Source organism: Ascaphus truei, chromosome 4 (assembly GCF_040206685.1).
Source record: "Ascaphus truei isolate aAscTru1 chromosome 4, aAscTru1.hap1, whole genome shotgun sequence".
NCBI classification, from domain to species: Eukaryota; Metazoa; Chordata; class Amphibia; order Anura; family Ascaphidae; genus Ascaphus; species Ascaphus truei.
In genome coordinates this window covers 27,970,258-27,992,231 of record NC_134486.1, presented here as the reverse complement: position 1 = coordinate 27,992,231, position 21,974 = coordinate 27,970,258, and the positions used below count along the sequence as shown (strand labels likewise).

The following is a 21,974-nucleotide window of genomic DNA, read 5'->3' as shown; positions in this document are numbered from 1 at the left end:
ATACAGTACTCATGTTACTGGGCAGACTTTGCTGGCATGTCCAAAGCTACCGAGTGCTGCAAGAATGGCTAATCTTTGCTGGCATTATTTGTCTGACATATAGCGGTCACCTAAGATTAGCTAAATCACAGTTTAATTTTAAAGCTGCAGTTCAAGCAATATCCTGCATGTGTGTTTTTTTTTTAATAAATCAGTTCTGTAGTAAGAAAAAATACTTTTAGCATTTTCTGTTTTTAAAAAACAACAACTTTGAAAGACCAATTTGCTTGTATTCTATTTTAACAAGTATGCTTGTTACTATAGCAACCATTTACATTTCCCATATCTAAAGATGTCGCCAAACTTCGCCGATCAATAGACGGAGAACGAATTGACCGGCAGCTATGCAGTTCTTTAGGTAAGTAGAGATTGACCACATGAAACAATTGAAGTAAAAAAAAAAAAACTACAAAAAAAACGGGAGCTTGAACTGCAGCTTTAACAGTAATTATATTTGATGCAGCATATCTATGCTGTGGAAATTCCCCTGGAAAGCAGGAGTCATTTTATTACTTAAAATAGTATTTTAAAAGTACGTCTATTTATCTCAATTGTTATTTATTATGTTGAAACTTCTTTTTGGTCTTTTATAATGTATTTAATACATACCCATTTATTGCATGCTATTTTGTTTCTTGCAAACACTGTATTTTTGGTACATTTTACGATTAACACCATATTGATTATCACTTAAAGCTGCGTTACATTTCTGTATTGTAAAGCAGCCTGTAGGGAAATGCAACATGAAAAACATATGCATAAATATTTTATTATGACCTCCAAAAAAGTTTCCCGAAAATCTACAATAGAAAAGCAGCTCAACTCATTCAATGCAGACCAGCCCCCTTAGACTTTAAATGTATAATACAATTTTCTGGTATGCGTTAAAATGCACAAAATACATGTTTAATATTAAAGGATTAGGTGGTGTCATGCAAATGTAATAATAATTAAAAAACAATATATAAGAAAACTTGTTAAAAAGGACACAAAATAGTGGAATATGCCCCGCTTTATTAAATGTAGGCAAGTATGGGTAATATGCAATAAAATGTAAATGGGAGCTGTGCAAGTACAGTGTAGAAAGGCAGTCTTCGCTGTAGTTATATCACGGTTTGCTGTTAAGGTTCCAGTTAAACCAGCACAGCGGCACTTTGTATAGTTCCTGCTTGTAAATAAGTGGCTGATCACTGGCGTTTGCCATGTAGTACTGTACTGTACCTGCATCTTCTTCAAGTTGGGAAAGTCTCCTGGAGAGATCTGGTGCTCTCGTTCAATCCGGACATAAATCTCTCCCAAACTGGCAATCAGTTCCTTCTTCTTCGTGTCTTTACCAAACACCGCTGGCATTTCCTTTTTCAGAGAACTGATGATATATGCATGGACCTTGGGGGGAAATCATTGCAGAAACATTAAAAGACTTGGCAGTTCATGATCGACGTAGTCTCTCCCTCTTAAGGAACATGCAGCACCATTGTCTATGACTGCCACATATAAACAAGATCTAGAGTAGTGGTTAACTTTTTGGACCTACGGACCCCTAGATGCATTAAAAATTAGCAAAAAGAAAATGGCCTTGGGATAACATACAGACAGAAATACAGTAGTTGCTAATAGTGGTATGAAGACTTTTAATAACAGTTCCGTTTTAGGCAGGTCTAAAAATGTATTATTTTTTCCCCACAGACTCCCTGGACCTGCTACACGGACCCCCAGGGGGTCCATAGACCACAGGTTACGAACACCTGATCTCCAGCTTAGAGCATTACTGGATCAAGACACTTTATTTACATTTGATATAATGCCGTCTCCAGACCCTTAAACATCAACTGAGAAACCAATACCTGAGCTACACAGAACGCTACGATTTGTTACTACTGCAGGTAAAGAGCCAATGAAGATACAAATCAGCATTGTAGACATGCCAGGGGTGTGTGTGTTGTGGTTACTTTAAGTTTCAGTTTTGGCTGTGTGGCAATTTAACCAAACTTAAGTTGCCTCCTCCCCCCCCCCCCCCCCCATCGTACCTATTTAGCAGGCACTGTATCTATTTTCTATGCCCTGTACCGAATAAAACCACCTGTACCTATTCCTGCCTGTGTGCAAAAGCAGAGGTGCACTCCACAGCCTGCGTCCTCTTGACTGAAACTATGACCCTTCAGCTAAATACAGCAGCTTGAAGAAGACCGCTGACCAATTTGATCAATTGTATTTGGTTAAACCCATAGCATGTCCCATGACGTGGGGCGCAATGTTATTACGTGGCACCCTAGGCGAATTGTCCTTGCTTGTTTCTAGAGGAAAACATGACCTCAGCTCTCAGATTGTGATAGGAAAGGAAGGTTAGGTGGAGGACCTCTACACGAGTGATCACATGATGTTATAAACCTTTGGGTACCCAAATGGTTAAAGTCATTACAATTTGCAAAGTGCCATTCTTTTACAGTTAATCTTTTATGAGTTCATTTGTATAGAGCCTATTTAAAAGCATTTATACAGCTCACGGACCCTAAAAGCAGCCGCACACTCCTTCCTGCAACCATGTATCCCCAGGAACGATGTAACCAAGTTATAAAAGTGGAAATTGTACAAAAGTATACAGGAAATGCAAAACAAAACAATCCATTCTTAACATGAATTATCACTGTACAGAAATAGTTTCAAGAATAATGCCTAAGTGTTAAAGTGCTTGCGTTTCAATTTGTTACCAATTTGAATTGAAAGTGTCAGACCTACTTAAAACCACTTGCAATATTTACTGTGCATGATGTATACAGAGAAAACCACATATGGAGTGCATGTATGTTTAAGTAATACAGTAAGCGAGAAAGACAATGAGGTGTGAACGGCTGATTTTAAGGGCATCGGTGCTAATGTACACAATCTATAAAAAAAAAAAACCTAATATAGAAATCTAGCTCAACTCATTCAATGCAGACCAACCCCTTTAGACTTAAAAGTCTAACTTTAGGAGTTAAAATGCACAAATGCATGCTTAATATTAAAGGATTAGGTGGTGTCCTCAGAATGTAAGTAAAACAAATGGTTAATTTTTCTAAGAAAACAATTTATTTATTTTAATATGCCCTGCTTTAGTAAATGTAGACAAGTATGGATCATATGAAAGCAAGTGAAATGGAATGTGTGTAATACACCAACCAGGAAACAATCCCCTGCAGTTACACGTATAGAAGTTACTGTACCTTTGCCAGGCGTGCCCTTTTGATCAAGTCATTGAGCTTTCTCAGAGCGGCGTTGCGCGGGAGACTTTGAATATCTTTAAAAAGATCTTGCTCTTCGGCTTCAAACAGTTTGCGGTTGTCGGGAATAAGGAGCGGGTGGGACCAGAATGATCCGATGTAGACCCGGATCACCTCGGGCGTGTTGACGATCTTTCCTAAGGACCACATAAGGGCGCCATAAACTCTCATAAGCTGCTGGGTCTCGATCTGGTCGGCTTTGTTGAGGACGACGCGCATTTTGTCTTCGTGGTTCTTTAGGGCCTTGATGACTTCGGAAAACTCGTCCGAAATATCCAGCTTGTGAGCGTCGAAAAGGAGGATGATGCGGTCAACTCTCTCAGCAAACCATTCTAAGACGGCAGCAAAATCATAGCCTGGAAGGGGAAAAATGCAACAAAAGTTATCAGAAGGGATCAGTTCATGTTGGTGTTCAGGAAATATCACTGCTGCTGTACAGAGTTAATGCTCAGGCAGAATACATTTCTTCTAGAGGCAGCAAAGACTTTAGGCGTTATAATGACAGTGATGTTAAAGCTTCTCTATTTCAAATCTGTAACTCATCAGGCCTTTATCTCCTGTACCCATTATTCCAACTATCTGTCCATGAAATGTCTGAATTGACTATATAACCTTGGTTCTTTTAATGTAACCATGTATTGTTATAACTCTGTACCCAGGACATACTTGAAAACGAGAGGTAACTCAATGTACTACTTTGTGGTGAAACATTTTTATAAATATAAATTATTCTAGAGTTCATTACATGACATGGGTTACCTGCTCCGACTGCTGGCGCCTGCCTCATATGCAAGAACGTTTTGTTTCAATTACATTTGACTCCTTTTCTAATTTTGATCTTGGAGCCTGACGAAGGGGCCAGGGAGCCTTGAAACGTTACTCATTATGCTACAGAACAGGGTTCTATTGTATTCCTATAAAAATGTTCAAGTGCGGAGGACCACACAATCTTGTTGCGATTGTTCATCAATGTTAGAAAACCATTTATTATATTAAAATGTATGAATGAGAACTTATATCAAGACAATTGCATGAGAATATATTGTAGGATTTAGAATTCATATGTAGCCAAAAAGAGCTGAATACAAGTAAGCTGTGATTCATGGCTAGGGTTGCCAGGTGTCCGGTATTGAACTGGACTGTCCTGTATTTGGATACTCTGTTCAGTAAAAAATGAGTTACTGTAATACTGGACATGTACGTGCCCGGTATTTTTCTCCCTGGACATAGTGACCTTTCACCATTGAGTCCAGTATTTTTGGAGAAGCCACCTGGCAACCCTAATCATGGCAGATATTAGAGGTTGGCTTAAGCCTTAAGGATAGGATTTCAAGGCCTAGTTAAAGTAGTTTGGAGTTTGTCGCAAGCAGCCCCGAGGAGAAAGGGGGCAGAGTTAGTAATCAATCGCTTCTCCAGGATTTCTCTCTTTCCAAGACTCTTTGCTCCCTCCAAGGACTCTCAGCATGTACTGTACCACCAGCAGCATGTGAGAGACAAGGGTTTCTTTGTTCTATGATTACCATCAGAGCACATGTTTGCCATCACTGATTGAAGTCTCATCTGTAAGTAACACTAAGAATAAACTAACCTGGTCTGCTAATCAACAATCTTCTGAAGTATTGGAATCTTTCGGAAGAACTAATAAGTGGAATTAATATTTAACAAATCAGGAATTAGGGATTCCTGTTTAAGCACAGATAGTCATACTATTCTGTAAAAAAATATTTATCGAGTGGTGCCGTCTGGTTTAGACTACATACGTTGCACATTAAGCCATTTTAACAGTGTGCGTCTGCTGACTAAACCCCTAGAGTTTTTACTCTACATTAAAGAAGAAACTTTTTGGAGTCCAAAAATTAAACACCCGAGTGCATCATTTGTATTTTTCTGTCTGTATTGGTTGAGTGCTGATCCTACTGGGTATTTTGTGACTACACTGTATTTGTATCCAGTAGCATGGATGCAGGATCCTAGCACCTTGCTATCGGAGTACTGCTATACAAAGCAGTACTATACAAAGTTTAATGCAGGTGCACTGACTGGTGACATTTTGCAAAAATACTGTAGATAAAATTCCATGTCATTATCATATGTTCATCAAATAACTCCAGTTATGTCTGCTGTTCCATATAACAAAATCTTGACATATTGCTACTTGGCTTGCATACACTATAACAGCAGTGCTCAATTCCAGTCATCAACAGGTCAAGTTTTCAGGATGTCTCTGCTTCAGCACGGGTGGCTCAATCAGTGGCTCAGTCAAAAACTGAGCCACCTGTGCTGAAGCGGGGATATCCTGAAAACCTGACCTGTTGAGAGGGCTTGAGGACAGGAGTTGAGCACTCCTGCACGATACTGTAAGTGCAGTTAAGCCCAATGGATTCCCTTGCGCATAGAGGGGCAGCCCACCCCAGGGCCAAAGTGTACCAATGTACTTAAGTGGTTACAGCTGGGTGTTGATGCATTACTTTAACCGAAAATGGACACATATTAAAATAATATTCTAAAGCGAGTACTGTATGCAAACATGGCGAGCCGAAACTTGGGAGGGGGTCTTATTTCCCCTGGCTGCTCCGTATGATCCGATATCACGTGCTCCACAAGACTTTGGCTGGCTATGTGGGATCAGAGCTCTAAAAAAAAGGACATACAAGCTTTATTTTTTTTAATAAAAGGGAATGAGTCGTTAACCTGTGCACTGGAAGCGTCAACACTGCACGTTTCCTAGGCCCCCAAAAAAATGTGACCGCTAACAATGTGCATTCACAGGTCAACTGCAGTGAGGCAACGATACATTTTAATACTTTTATTTCCTCAAAATTTCTGAAAGCTGCAGTTCAAGCAATATACTACGTGTGTTTAAAAATAAAAACAACAGTTCTGCTCCGAGAGAAAATACTTGTAGCATTTAATTTAAAATAAAAAAACAGCCTATTTTAAAGATATTGTTATGTATTCTAATGTAGAAAGCATTTGTTCCTATAGCAACCGTTTACAAAGTCACATCCCCTTCTGAAACGGCATCACCTTTTTGAGCCCTGCCCTCTCTAGCAGTGAACCAATTGAATCTAGTGCCTGCCTGGTCACATGACGTTCCTCACAGAACTTTGTCTCTCAGTGCAGCAGAAGAGGACCCAAGATGCATTTAGTGAAGCCAGAGCCGAATCTTCAGCGATCGATTACAGGAGAACGGATCAATCAGCAATTTAGCTAATCACTTGTCAGTGTGTAGGTTGTATTGATGCAGATTTTTTTTTTAATTCAATTTTTTTTTTTTTAAACGATCTTGTACCCGCTTTAAACCCGCTGACCTCTTGAAATTACTTATGTCCCAGTAGTGCCTAGGGTTGCAACCAATGGAAGGCTTCTTCATTTTAGAGAAGTAAAGGCAAAAGAGAAGCCAAATGGTAATGAGCGTTTCTGATCTTCACTGGCAATTCCCTTATGCATTCCATCTACTTTCAAACGTAGACCAATACTGTGCAGAACACTATATATTGCTATTCCAGTGGATTAAGTACATCCTTTCCGCTAATTAGCCCCTAAGGAAAAGGTGTGTACAGTACATAGCATAACCTGGGTTAAGGCTTTTGGCCCTAATATGAAATGCTGTGAAACGTCTATTGTATTATGAAGCAAAATAATACCAATGGCAGATAAAGTTCACAAGTTGGGTGCTTAAATATTTTGCTATTTGAAAGAACGTTAGAGTTTCTAACAGACTGATCAATCTGCTAAAAACAGAACGGTCACCCACGCCCCCTGCACTTTTCCTAGAGTTCAGAAGCCATTTAATTTGTTCTTGAAATGCAAACATCCTTCCCGTCACCAAATCCACCAAAAACATGCTCCCTTTCCGCTTCCTTTCAGATAACGCTAATAATCCTAAACTACTGACATATAGAAGGAAGCCAGAACATTACTCACTGCACATTTGAAATGCAATGACTTAAAATGTTCAGAATGTCTTCTAGAAGGAATTCACCACAGTACATACTGTAACAGTCTTGTACAGTACAGGATGTTTAAAAAACATTTTAAGCACACTTAATACATGAAGGCACAACAATTTAATTAAGAACACACCTGGAATTAGAACACACTAGGGCAGTATGTCCGATTCACTAAAAGTTCGGTAACAGAAAAAGCTGGTGTTATTGATGTTTATAACCAATTTTAGTGAGATAGTAATGCAGAGATAATGGGCTTTTTAGCGCAGAGATGTCAGCGTTTTTTTTTTACATGGAATATGCAAACTCAGAGTTTATGCCAAATTATTAATTCCCATTCTATTAATTTAACTCCAATACCTGGATATATTGAACTACAGTATGGTCCAGATGCACAAAAGGGTTCCAAGCTTTAGCAGGCCTTTACTCATTCATATGAATGGGAGCCGAGGTGCTAAAGCTTAGCCCCTTATGTGTATCCGAGCCTACATGTATGTACGTAGGAGTATGCATCGAGGCCCAGAGAGGATTCCTGGGGCCAAGCACCCCTGCAAGTACCTGGGCCCCAAAAGTTTTTGGCTAGGGTAATTTGGAACTTGTTCAGTAGGGTGTGGAGGTTTTGCAATCACTGCCTTGTTGAGCGCTGAAGGCTGCCCCTGCCACATGTGGGCCCCTATAAGGAAAGAGTCAAGCTCACACAGACAGGGCCCGTCACACACATGCATACACACACACACACACACACACACACACACACACACACACACAGAGAGGGCCCGTCTCACACACACACACACAGGGCCCGTCACACACACACACACACACACACAGGGCCCGTTTCACACACACACACACACACACACGGTTTGCACAATTTTGTCTTAAAAAAAAAAAAGGAAAAAAATAAAACTGTCAAGTGCGCCCAAAAAATGTCACCGGGTCATATGATCATATGCAAGGTTACAGTCCTAGTTTAAAAAATAAAAAAATATGTTGAATTTGGGGATATTTCACACCCTTTTCTAATAAATTCATATTTATGCAAAAATCACAACAAAAAAAAAAGAAATAAATCTGAACTAAAAATTGGCCAGCAACTGTACAAACGTACATACATCCCAAATCAGAGTGTGATGAAAGACGACAGCACTGCAAAATCAATGTTCAAGAAAGTATAATGCAGTCCAAAGCAAAAAACTAAAATCTTAAGTTCCTCTAAAGGAACCTTCATGAAGGCGGTGTATACAGATGAATGTGTGTATGTATATGTGTGTAGATAGAGGAAAGAGCAGGGTAACCTTTGGCACATAACTGCAATGGTAGGAATATAATGGACAGGACAAACAATATGCCAGAACATAATCTGTAAATAGAAACATTAACAGAACCTCATATTAGGATAATGGATTCATATGTCAAATCCTCTTCATAAATAGAGCTCAGAGCACTCCGTACAATAAGTAGAGAATCCGGGGGAATTTCATCCATACTGTAGCCTATACAGAATAAAGTGATGTGAAGACTGACGCTCAATATCAGTGTAGACTCTTAGAAAATTGTGTAAATGAATAAAGATAGGAACTTGTCATAAATCCATAACATCATGTGTGTGATAAAAAGTTAAGGGGGGCAAAATAAGGGACCTAGCGGTCAGTCAGCCAGACTACCGCAGATATGGTCCAAAAGCACACCCCACTTAACAAATACACTTCCCCATATAGGGTCCAAGGTAAGAATCTAAGGGCTATAGCCCATTACCTGCCCACGGGAGTACATTGAAGTCCAGAAGTCATCGGTAGGGTAGTTCCACTGCGTGCAATCCTGGTGAAGTAGGCAGCATAAACAGGAAAAGCAAAGGAGCACTGCTGGCAAGAAGATCCTAAGGAAAAAATCCTATAGGAAAAAATGAAGGGCACAACTCCAGACTAAAAACTGAGGGTATTTATAAAGTCCCACGGGACGAAACGCGTTGGTGCGTGGGCTATGTTTTTGTCCCTGTGAGTCCATGAAATAAATACCCTCAGTTTTTAGTCTAGAGTTGTGCCCTTCATTTTTTCCTATAGGATTTTTTCCTTAGGATCTTCTTGCCAGCAGTGCTCCTTTGCTTTTCCTGTTTATATAGCCTATACAGAAGACATACACCTAGTGTCCATAATGGAGGTACAGTCCATCAGCAGACAAACCTCACGCCACCAAAACGAAAGTACAGTATCTGGTGCTAACCTCGCTACAGTAGTATAAAGTACCCAAGTGAGCTTTGCCAGTCTTCAGGCTTGAGACTTATCACCAGGCTTATTTTTGATGGTTCTCCGAAACGTTGATAGTTTAATAAATCATTGTTTTCACTGGATCACACCTGCGAGTGTCTATTTCGTGAACATGGATCTATGCCAGCTGTGTGTGTGTGTGTGTGTGTGTCATGGACTATAAACCATAACAGAGCTTGAGTCAGGGGAACCTGGTACAAATCCCGATGTCGGCTCCTTGTGACCCTGGGCAAGTCACTTTATGTCCCTGTGTCTCAGGCACCAAACATACTGTAAGCTCATCGGGGCAGGGACTGTGTCTATTATTTGGTGTGCTGCGTAACGCGCGCTACACTGTAATTTTTAACCACTTTTAGTTCCATTGGGAGTAAAGTACTATATGAAACAGACATATAATAAAAGTTATTTTTATCAGTGTAGAAAGGGTCCCTACAATCTGTTTTACCAGATGGATCCTTGATATCCCCAGTTTGACAAGGAGTAGAACATATTGGGAATGTACTGTACAGTTTTAAGAGCATTCAAATATGAAATGGTATAATATGATTAACGATATGTTATTGTTATATAAACATACTGAGGAGTAAAAATGATACAGTATAGATGGTTCTGATATAAAAGTAAACATTGGGATAATGATCCTATTTGCTTCCACATAAGGGATTTTTCTTAAAACAAAAAAGAATGACATATCAGATAAGTGTTTATAGATGTTTATGTATATTAAGCTGTAGCAGAGCCTTCCCTCTGAGGGACACTGTACGGGGAGACAGACCAGAACAGAAAACACACACACACACACACGATCCTGAAGCCCAGGGTATCATGGGGACTGGCACTTCGAGGGGCACCGTGTGTAGTGACCACGTCATGCTCAAACAGCTTGTTTTTTCCATGTTAGAGCGCAGGACGGAATTTAACTAGGAATGAAAAGGTGGGTCCCTCCACTTTCGTTGTCTTCCAAAATGGCCGCCGCAGTCATGTGCCCGATATTGAACGCAAAAAAAAAAAAGACAAAAAGGAAGTCTAGTGCTACATCTAACTAGACATATTATATAGTTAAATACAGTGGTCGACCAAGCCGGTCGCCATGGGCAACAGGATTTTGACCGCAAGCAGCACACGCGGTTCTGACACAATTCCCCTGCTCGTGCCAAAATAAATAAATAAAATAAATAATCCCCCTACTGGTTTGGGCTGAAGCGACTTTGGCCGATTTTTCGACCACTGTAAATACGTATTGGTTTCTCGTCTCATAAGCCGACCCCCTCCGGCACTCAAAGGGTTAAAGTTAACATGGCACTTTCTGTGGTTTCTCTCGGAATGCTAAAAATAAAGTTCTCTCTATCCCGTGTGGATTGTAAGGAGCAGAGAGAGAGAGAGCGTCCTTCTAGTCTCCTTCATACTTGGCTGGATCCCTCCCTGTGACAGGGCAGGAAAGAGAAGGGACACACTGCCAATGTTCTGTCTTACGCAGCTTAAGCTAAACCATCACAGACAAATAATAATAATAATGATATTAAAAATACTTAAAGGTTTCAGATTGTATTTGTTTACTTAAATTTAAAGTAGTAATACCCATTTTTTTTTTATTGCCTTACATGAACCAGGGGGTCCCTGGGAGGTGATCCATAGTCTCCCTTCCACCCCCCCGTTTCTTTAAAAAAAACACGAAAAACACAGCCGGTGAAGTCAAATAGTAAGCCGTCAGGCTATCTCCCACGGACAGTGTTCTTGTGGGTGCAGGAGCAAGTCCAGACTACTGTCATTTTGTGTCTGGCTGGAAAATATTTTTGCCCTATGCGGGTACCTTCGGAACAGGGGGGTCCCCATAGCTTGCAAGGGAAGCTTTGCGGGAGTCCCTAATTAAGCCCCCCTCAAAAAAGAAAAAGAAAAAAAGAGAAGAGCGCGAATTGCTGCTTTAAACGTTATTTACAAAAATCAAAAATAGAATAAAAGATCTGTTGTAGAACAATAATGATATCAAGCAGCAATAGCAATAGTATTGGAGACATTTATTATTACAAGAAATACTGTTAAAAGTACAGTAAATAAAAATACTACGTGTGTGCACATTCACATCTCAGGCAGGACTGCAACCCTGTTGTAATTAAAATGGGGGGGGGGGGGAGGAGAATATTATGTATTTTAATAGTTATAAAATATTTTTAAAAAAATTAAGTTCTTAAGTATAAAAAAAAGACTACCTGGGTCTGTGCTGATCTACAAACGGATTAATTGGGGAGGGGGGGGCACACATCTCTAGAAGTATATCTAGGTTTGAACAGCGGTGCACAAGATGGGGGGGAATTTTTTTTGGGGGGGGGGGGGGGGGGCGCTGGCGGTTGCAGAGGCCCCGCGCTCTGCCCCATAGCATTTAATTTAATGCCGGGGGATCGTGTGAGGCCTCTGCTACACTCCACTTACCTTGCTGCAGCCGGCTGTGTGACGCGTCGCCATGGCAACGCGGTGTCAAATGGTAAGGTAGGGGGGGCGCGAGCACCAGGGGGGAGGGGGGGGCCACAGCACGAATAGTTTGCGCACCCCTGGGTTAGAAGGTTGTGGATGACCACCAGAGCCTCAAAGGAAACAAACATTCCTGAGATACCCCCATGTGCCTCACAAAGAGAGAGGTGACAACCAGGTCACTGCTTAGTTGGAGGACTTTATTAAATATAATAAATGATGGGGCCAACAGCAATTCAGAAGAGTAACAAGCGAATATCCGTCACTGTTGCCATTAGACAAATCAAGTCCTACCACGAACTGCGTAGGCAAGAGATGCCAAGGATAGATAACCGTTTCTCCTGCGAAAATAGATGTTAGGCTGTCACATTTTATACGCTGGCGTGTGTGTGAAGGGAAAAAAGTGCGCAGCAGAAATAAATTCAGGGATAACAATAAAATGCAATTGGTGCAGTGTGACAAGTTCAAAACCTTAATGGTAGAAGGCAGCGTCTGCAGCTGTTAATCAGAGATGGCTCAGCACCTCCCAAAAGCTAAAGGGAAGTAAAGACAAAAAACCAGCGCACAACGCTCATAGTGAAGTGAAATGTAGTAAAATACAATTGTTATAAAAAGGGTAAGTATTCTGCGTACATCAAAGTAGTTCTTTTAAACATTTCATGTTCCAAGACATGGGCTACCACACTGGATCCGGACGGGATGGATGTTTCTCGCCATCCGGCCCTATCCAAACATCATCCAGGAGAGACCAATTTCCGTCACGGTAGGTGGCACCACACAAGCGGGCACGATCGATCCTCCTCAACGCGGACAGGAACCAGTCCTCACTTGTGGGCTGCTCGTGACAGATGGTACTGTATATTGGGGACGATTGAGGGGAGATATTGTTCATTTGAGGGACCTTTGCGAAGGTGAAACGTGGGCCAGCGAAAGAGCGGTGCATTAACCCTTGTTCCGTATGCAGGTCACGTGCTCACAGGTGTGCCGTGACACCTGCCTTTCTCCATTATCTCTCCACTGCAGCCAGGGATTCTGGGTAATTCCATGCAAATGAGCACAGTGTATAAAAAGTATAAATAAATCCTTAAAACATATCAAAACCCCAAGTTAATTTGGGTTCTCAAAGCGATGATGCACAAATGGATACAGCATCTATATCCTTCTGCTGAAAGTCCGAACTTAGTAGCTGCCAAGTCCGTACAAACATACAGTAGTTTCAACATTAAATAATTCAAAATAAACAGAACCAGACACTTGTGTCAAGTGCTTCTCTTCAGTACTTTAACCGAATGACAAAATGTAATAGTAATTAATAAACAGATCCCAAAGTCTGCAAAGCTCTTGTATATGCCTCTTAGAGCTTGTTACAGATGCCCAATTCTGGACACAAAAGGAAATACGCTTTTAAGTTCCTCCACAAGGATAAAAACACTGGCTAGGTCCGGTGCCGACGCGGCTTTTAGTAATAAGCACTATAGGATTCTGCAGTCGTGTTTGAAAATTAAAAGAGCCCATTTGATTTTAATGGTTTATATTGTAAAATATATATATAGTAAACATTCGAAGAAACAGCAGCATGTGTTAAAGATAAAAGGGTTAATTGGTAAGAGGTAACAGCACCATTGTTGAGGTTTTTTATTGTTTAACTTGCACCAATGTATCAAATGTACTTTGCCCAAGTCTGTGCACTTTACCAACATAATATACAAGAAGTAACCAGCAATGAGTGTCTGATCTGACACAAGTATCAGCTGTAAATCATTAAAAACAACACAGATAGAAGCACAAAAAGGTAAACAAACAAGAATGTGCCCCATATAATGTGCTTTATAGGAATGAGGACCTCCAGGAAAAGTAAACACAATTTAAAGGGACAGACCTGAGAAGGGCAAACAAAAAACATTTGGGAATTCTGCAGGGACAAAAATTAGAGCCAACGTGTCCAATTTTGGGCATTTTTTTTTTTTAACAAAAATGTGAATGTGAATATTTGTAAATGTTTACATTTTTCTTTTACAATATTCCATTTGTTTCGCTCTCCAATGTTGAATAGTCGATGTTAGCAGCGGTTATTATGAAACCCCAGTGATAGCCAAACATTTATAAAAATGTGCAATTGTTGCAGAGAATTGAAAGCTTTGCCGAAAAATACGCCCACCTTCTGCTCATCAGGAATAAAAAAATAAAAAAACAAATCCTGGGTAAAAAAAAAAAATGTAACATAGCAACATAATAGGAGGAGGTTGAAAGAAGACATGTTAATTTGATTATCATGTTTACCTTTGCAGCTACTGCCTGAGCACTATTGCTAAGCCTCCTGTCTACAAGCACTCCTAAATCCTTCTCCATCAGATTGACCTAATTTTATCCCATTTAATTTGTAAGTAGCCTGTTTATTCTTGCTTCCCAAATGCATAACCTTACAGGGGAAGGAGCGGCTCAGTGAGTAAAGACACTGACTGGCACCGTTTGAAGCAGGCGAACCTTGTTCAATTCCCGGTGTTGTTTCTTGTGACATTGGGCAAGACACCTTATCTCCCTGTGCCTCAGGCACCAAAATTATAGATTGTAAGATCTACGGGGCAGGGACAGGGTCTGCAAAAATGTCTCTGTAAAGCGCTATTTAATACTAGCAGAGCTATAAAAGAACAAACTTATTATAATTATGTATCTGTATTAATCATCTGCCATTTACCTGCCCAAGGGGTAAAAAAAAAAAGAAAGAAAAAAAGAAGGGGTGGTTAAAAACCAACTTTCGTGGGTTTGCGAAGAAATAGAAAAGTTTGCGGGCTGAAGTTTCATACTGTCGCCCATCACCATTTGCGATGAGCATCTTTTTTTTTACCATTTCTATTGTACGAGCATTTACCCAATTTAGCAAAATTGTAACACTATTTACACTATTTAAGTGTAACACTGTCTAAATTTACTATAGGATGAACTTGATTGACGTATGTCTTTTTTCAACCTCATCTACTATGTAACTATACCACGAAGAGTTCTGTGCGTCGTTTCTCAGTGCTCAGCTGCCTTCACTTCACCTAGGTCCACACTGCGCACGACCGCTTGCGCGGCGCCAACACAAGGCCGCACCTCTGAGGCAGGCCATAGAGCGCGCGATGAAGCGCAATGGCGTTTGCAGGAGAATTGTTGTTTTGTTTTTGTCGCGGGATCGGCCGGGTCACATGAACGGTTCGACCAATGGAGGGCGAACCAGCCTCGTGATGTCACGGCCACGCCTCCCCGTCGCTGTGGATCTCAGTCCACAGATCGCTCGGCTGACAGTCGTGCGCACCGCCATGCGCCCCGTCGCACACACACTATATCCGAGGCCTTTAACACTTGGGACCCCCAACTATCTCCATACGAAGACACCTAAAGATATAAAGGGGGGTTACATAAATAATAACAATGGCCCCATTTGAATCGGCTTGTGATCTGGTGAGTGTCAATAGGAAGCGTTAGAGTTACATGAAGCACATCACATAATGGGGTGCATCAAACTGTGCCTTTATGGCGTCATTTTCCTCTCTTTATTTGATCTGCATCAAAACCTCTGCCGTTTTTTACATGGCATGAACGTTCCAGCCAAAGAAAAGGAGACACATTGTTATTTCAACAAGCTTCCTCTATTCTGAACTGCAAGAGGCAAATGGCGCAGTTGTTCAAAGACAGCATTTCGTGGCATTGATGCATGAAAAAGAGGGAGGTAGGAAAGGACAGCACAGTACAAGTCAAAGCACTCACTGATCCTAATGCACAGTCACAATCTGTGGTTAACGTGACGGCACTAGGGGGGTGCAGAGTACCACCACTTTTTTATTTTTTTACAACCGCAGAGTTCTGATACGTGTATATTGACAGACTAATGGCTCCACTTTCTGGTTAAAGAGAAATCGATTTATCTGTTCTCCGAGCATAAATATTGTAGGTCTTTCCGACACGTCTCCTAAAAACAGCTTCTCCCCGATGTTAAAAAAAACGCTGAATGTTTTGAAGTCTGTAACACGGCTTTATTTATTTATTTTTAAAGTCATTTCAACCACTGTAAATAATATTACAAATGAAAGACTGCCGCTCCCAGACAAAATATAGGCAGAGAATGTTATTTTGCATTTAAAAACAGTCTGGTATCTGTATTATGTTGTTGTGCAAAACTGACCTGCAGCAGATGCATCAGGGGACAGAATAGATTGATAAGATTCCACCGCGGAAATAGGGCTTTATTTTCAGGTTTATCTGGTCCAATTGTTTGCCTTGGATATGTAACCATTTTACCTTGATATACATACTGCAAGAGGGGCAAGACTTAGCACTATATAGTTTAATGCAGCGGTGCACAAACTGGGGGGCTTGCCCCCCCCAGGGGAAGGGGTGAGAATTTCTAGGGGGGGCAGGCGGTTACAGAGGCCCCGCGCTCTTCAACACAGCATATAAATTAAATGCCAGGGGAGGCGTGAGGTCTCTGTAACTCCCTTACCTGCTCTCTATCGGGTCTTCGGCAATGCGTCGCCATGGCAACGCACGTCAAATGACGCAGCGTCACATGACCCGCGACGTCATTTGACCGAGTCCTTGGAGAGGGGTGGGGGTGCGAACGCTGCGACTCCCGGGCAAGGGGGCCGCAGCTAAAAAAGTTTGCACAGCTAAATGAAAATCGGACATTCGGTTGAGGCAATCTGTGCCCAGTTTGGTCACCGAGGAAACCTTTACTGCAGCCGCCGGACATATGAAGTTCATTTAAGGGGTTCTAGCAGTTAGGGTAGGGGGTTATGGATAGTGGTTTTAGGAAAAGGGATTAGGTTTTTAGGGTAAGTGACTAGGCTTTTAGGGTAGGGGGTTTCGGGTAAGGCCGGCAGAGAGATGTGCCGGTGGCGAGGTAAACGCCAGCAGTAATTTGGTTGCAGCAAAAACGTCCACCTCCAAAAATGGGCCACCAGATGCCTTAGGCTCAGCACAGTATAGCAAATCTGTTCCTAAACACATGGATGTGACCTGTTCTAAAACAATGCGCATGGTGTAATGGGGATGTATTAATGTCAAATTGTATGTCTGTGCAGATCATTATTCATATGTATTTTAGTTTGTAAAGAATATTGTTATAGATCTGGAAGAGCTCTCAAACTGTGACAAACACTTAGCGCGCATTTGTAAATAGTTGTTTAAATATGGGCAAATGGTGACAAAAAAAAAGCAATTAAAAAATCCATACTGTACATAATTTGTTTATATTGTTATGGAAGCACTTTAAGACAAATGGCATGAGCAGAATAAGTACCACGAAATGTAAAACAAATCTGCATCACCTCATTAAGAGCCAACATCACAGGTCTAATGGGGACACAAGAACTTGTATAAAGTGATCGTACCAAACTTTGAGGCGGTGACTGTGTGTGGGGGAGGGGGGAGGGGGGAGAAAAGGGGATATATTCGTAATCCCTTTTCTGTCAAAGTATGAGAATGCAGACAGATCTTTAAAAAGGGAAGACCATTTCGTAGCAGCTGCATTGAACCAAAAAAACACACATGTACATTAAAAAAAAAAAAAAAACTATTACATTTTACTAATCCAACATGAACTTGAGGTGCTGGTCCAACAGAAGCTGAAGTGACCCGACAAAAGACCAAAACACACTAATCATAAATAATATCAAAGCAATTAAATATATACCAAAAGTAGTATAATCAAATATTTTGGGTCCCAAGATTCAGGAGAGCACGGTTCTCAGGTGCAGGTTGCACAGTACGTGCTGTTAGGAAGTGTAGGGCGCAGTGTTGATAGCGACTTTCACACTTCATCAAAATTAACCATTATTTGCATCCTAATGCTCACGAGTTTCATTCCGAATGACACTTTAGTGTAATAAATCATGTGATCCTCTGAACAGGGGAAATACCATAATTATTGTCCCGTCTGGCATCATGTCACTATAATCAATTGCAATTTGAAAAGGTCAAGGACTCTGTTACAGAAGAAGTGTTACTGAAGCAAAATGCTTACGGTTACTGAAACACCTTCATGGGCTACGGGTGAGACAGAAGCATCTAGAAAGAGGAAATGGCTTTATAACATCTGTGGCATCTGGCGACGGCTTTACATGGAAAGCAAACCAAGTGCCAACGTATTACCAAGTACTGTAATACACACGCGTGTAAATCGCCGATAGGATGTTCCGCAATAAAACCGTCTCCCTCAGGACTGGGCGGGGCGCATTGTAACACTGCATTAGCAATCCCGAAGGGAGAGATTACTTGGTACAAACCGTGCATGCACTGTACACAAATACTGTAAGCTGTGTATTAAAGCATCAAGGCTGCAAAACTGAAGCAAAAAAACAGACACCATGTGTACCAAACAAAATAATCCCGCTGTATCCTGTGCTCTGCAAAATCTGGGGCAATTATTTTGTTTTACACCAGTTCTGCAGCCGGGAGACTTTGGAAGCGATCCATCAGTCTCCCTGCCTTCAAAACTAGGGAGAAATAAATGAACCAGAAGAAAAATGTCTCATAGGATACAAAGGTATTTTTTTTATTTTTTGCTTTGATAAAGATATTGCAGGTTCTTATTTATTATGTATTTGCGGAGTGGGGGGGGGGGGGAAGGTTTAAAAAAAAAAATGTATTGGGGGAGGGGTTATTTTTTGTATGTATTTGGAGGGGTGGGATGTTTTTTGTATTTGGGGGGGTGTTTTTTTTGGTATGCATTTTGTGGGGGGGGATTGTGTGAGAGTTTAGGGGGGGGTTAGAGTGGGAGGAGATGGGGGTGTAAGAGAGCGAGTGAGTGAGGTAAAGAGTGAGATGAAGGGGAGAGAAATACATGCGAGGCAGGGGGAGGGAGATTGAGTGAGTGGGGTAATTGAGGAGGGGGGAGAGTGAGAGGTGAGAGGGAGTGAGATGGAGGGGAGAGAAATACATGGGAAGGGGGGGGGGGGATAGAGGGGGCTCGCGAGGTGTAATGGGAGGGGCTCAAGATCTGGGCCCCAGGAAATCTGTCTGTGGCCCTGAGCTAAACTCAATGGGAGAGTCGAGCTATAAAAAGGTTAATAGAGAAAAATATTACAAATCAATATAACACGCTCTAAAATATGAATTTGCACAGAACTGCTGGCGCTAGGGGTGAGACACAAAGTTAGGAAATAACGGACTGACAAATATATCTATATTAGTGCTTCTTTCTAGGGGGGGGGGAGGGGAAAGCACCAACAAGGTGAGTGTGTTAACCGTGCCGGATTTCCCATTCCCGGGCCTAAGGTGGCAAATGTTCCTTTCTTCCCCCCTCCCCCCACATATACAGAGGGCCTGCTCTCTTCTCCACCGACTGCCGGGGCCCCTGTAAACGTCTCACCGTCTCCTGCAATGCTGCCCTCGTCGCGGCATCAAATGGCGTTGCCATGGAATTTGCCGCCATGTGACGTCACCGCGATGCTGGAGGAAGCCCGGGGCGGCACCAAGGTAAGTGTCTATGGGCGGTGGATGTTTAAATCCGCCACTTGGCTGGGATCAGGGGGAAAATTATTCTTGGCCGTGAGCACTAATGCACACATTTCAAAATAGATTCAACACCAGGTTATTATTTTTGTAAATAATAATAATAATAATAATAGACAACATTGTTCTATAAACACTTTAAAAACAACCTCCCCCCTCTCACCCACAGATCAGGTTTTCAGGATATCCCAGCTTCAGCACAGGTAGTTCAATCATATGCTCAGTCAACTGAGGATATTCTGAAAACCTGACCTGTTGGGGGGGGAGGGAAGTGGGGCTTGGGGATAGGGGTAGAGCACCCCTGCCGTGTGGTATACGGATAGGAGCCCTGCCGTGTGGTATACGGATAGGAGTAGAGCTCCCCTGCCGTGTGGTATACGGATAGGAGCAGAGCACCCCTGCCATGTGGTATACGGATAGGAGTAGAGCACCCCTGCCGTGTGGTATACGGATAGGAGTAGAGCACCCCTGCCGTGTGGTATACGGATAGGAGTAGAGCACCCCTGCCGTGTGGTATACGGATAGGGGTAGAGCACCCCTGCCGTGTGGTATACGGATAGGAGCCCTGCCGTGTGGTATACGGATAGGAGTAGAGCACCCCTGCCGTGTGGTATACGGATAGGGGTAGAGCACCCCTGCCGTGTGGTATACGGATAGGAGTAGAGCACCCCTGCCGTGTGGTATACGGATAGGAGTAGAGCACCCCTGCCGTGTGGTATACGGATAGGAGTAGAGCACCCCTGCCGTGTGGTATACGGATAGAAGCCCTGCCGTGTGGTATACGGATAGGGGTAGAGCACCCTTGCCGTGTGGTATACGGATAGAAGCCCTGCCGTGTGGTATACGGATAGGAGCAGAGCTCCCCTGCCGTGTGGTATACGGATAGGAGTAGAGCACCCCTGCCGTGTGGTATACGGATAGAAGCCCTGCCGTGTGGTATACGGATAGGGGTAGAGCACCCTTGCCGTGTGGTATACGGATAGGAGTAGAGCACCCCTGCCGTGTGGTATACGGATAGAAGCCCTGCCGTGTGGTATACGGATAGGAGCAGAGCTCCCCTGCCGTGTGGTATACGGATAGGAGTAGAGCACCCCTGCCGTGTGGTATACGGATAGAAGCCCTGCCGTGTGGTATACGGATAGGGGTAGAGCACCCTTGCCGTGTGGTATACGGATAGGAGTAGAGCACCCCTGCCGTGCGGTATACGGATAGGAGTAGAGCACCCCTGCCGTGCGGTATACGGATAGGGGTAGAGCACCCCTGCCGTGCGGTATACGGATAGGAGTAGAGCACCCCTGCCGTGTGGTATACGGATAGGGGTAGAGCTCCCCTGCCGTGTGGTATACGGATAGGGGTAGAGCACCCCTGCCGTGTGGTATACGGATAGGGGTAGAGCACCCCTGCCGTGTGGTATACGGATAGGAGTAGAGCACCCCTGCCATGTGGTATACGGATAGGAGCCCTGCCGTGTGGTATACGGATAGGAGTAGAGCACCCCTGCCGTGTGGTATACGGATAGGAGCAGAGCACCCCTGCCGTGTGGTATACGGATAGGAGCAGAGCACCCCTTCCGTGTGGTATACGGATAGGAGCCCTGCCGTGTGGTATACGGATAGGGGTAGAGTACCCCTGCCGTGTGGTATACGGATAGGGGTAGAGCACCCCTGCCGTGTGGTATACGGATAGGAGTAGAGCACCCCTGCCGTGTGGTATACGGATAGGAGTAGAGTACCCCTGCCGTGTGGTATACGGATAGGAGTAGAGCACCCCTGCCGTGTGGTATACGGATAGGAGCAGAGCACCCCTGCCGTGTGGTATACGGATAGAAGCCCTGCCGTGTGGTATACGGATAGGGGTAGAGTACCCCTGCCGTGTGGTATACGGATAGGAGTAGAGCACCCCTGCCGTGTGGTATACGGATAGTAGTAGAGTACCCCTGCCGTGTGGTATACGGATAGGAGTAGAGTACCCCTGCCGTGTGGTATACGGTAGATGTGCTCCGTTACAAAGCAGTTCTCCGGGCGCCCATCATGTGAACTATCCCCACATGCAGTGTAACCACGCCCCGGGCTTAGCGGCTCACGGACAGCAGCAATTCCAGCAGACACGACCCCGTAATAAACAGATGTCCTGGGTGACAGCATTTCCTACAAGACCAGCGCAAGATTTTAACCAGGAACCTTGTACGTTTCAATCTGTCATCCAATTAAAAAAAAGTATATGCAAAGTTTTATTTGTAACTTCCTTTGGAATTCATGTAAAAAGGTTGAGATTTCCTGCCGGAGGCGCCAGGGAACCTGCTGCCCATCAAGTTTATACACCGAGCTTTTACACGCATTATTTGGTTTCCATGCTACCTGTGCCTTTGTTAAATGTAGGAAACGTGAATCATAATGTTGGACACAGCTTGTAAAGTAGGGTCGTTTCAGCACCCCAAACTCAGGGGGGGGAAATGGATAGATGCAAAACACAAAATATAATCCATTATAATAAACTCTGCT

General features: G+C 42.8%; 1 protein-coding gene across 2 annotated transcripts in view; it reads right to left on the bottom strand.

Moving 5' to 3' along the window:
- The window catches only part of EHD3 (EH domain containing 3), a 65,695-nt gene that overhangs the window by 2,325 nt on the left and 41,396 nt on the right, over window positions 1-21,974 (bottom strand). For both annotated transcript variants that reach the window (XM_075595462.1, XM_075595463.1), the window contains 2 exons: window positions 3,243-3,655; window positions 1,261-1,425 (listed from right to left, as the gene is read on the bottom strand). In XM_075595462.1, coding sequence (XP_075451577.1) covers window positions 1,261-1,425; window positions 3,243-3,655 — 578 coding nt within the window. The remainder of the gene's footprint in view (window positions 1-1,260; window positions 1,426-3,242; window positions 3,656-21,974) is intronic.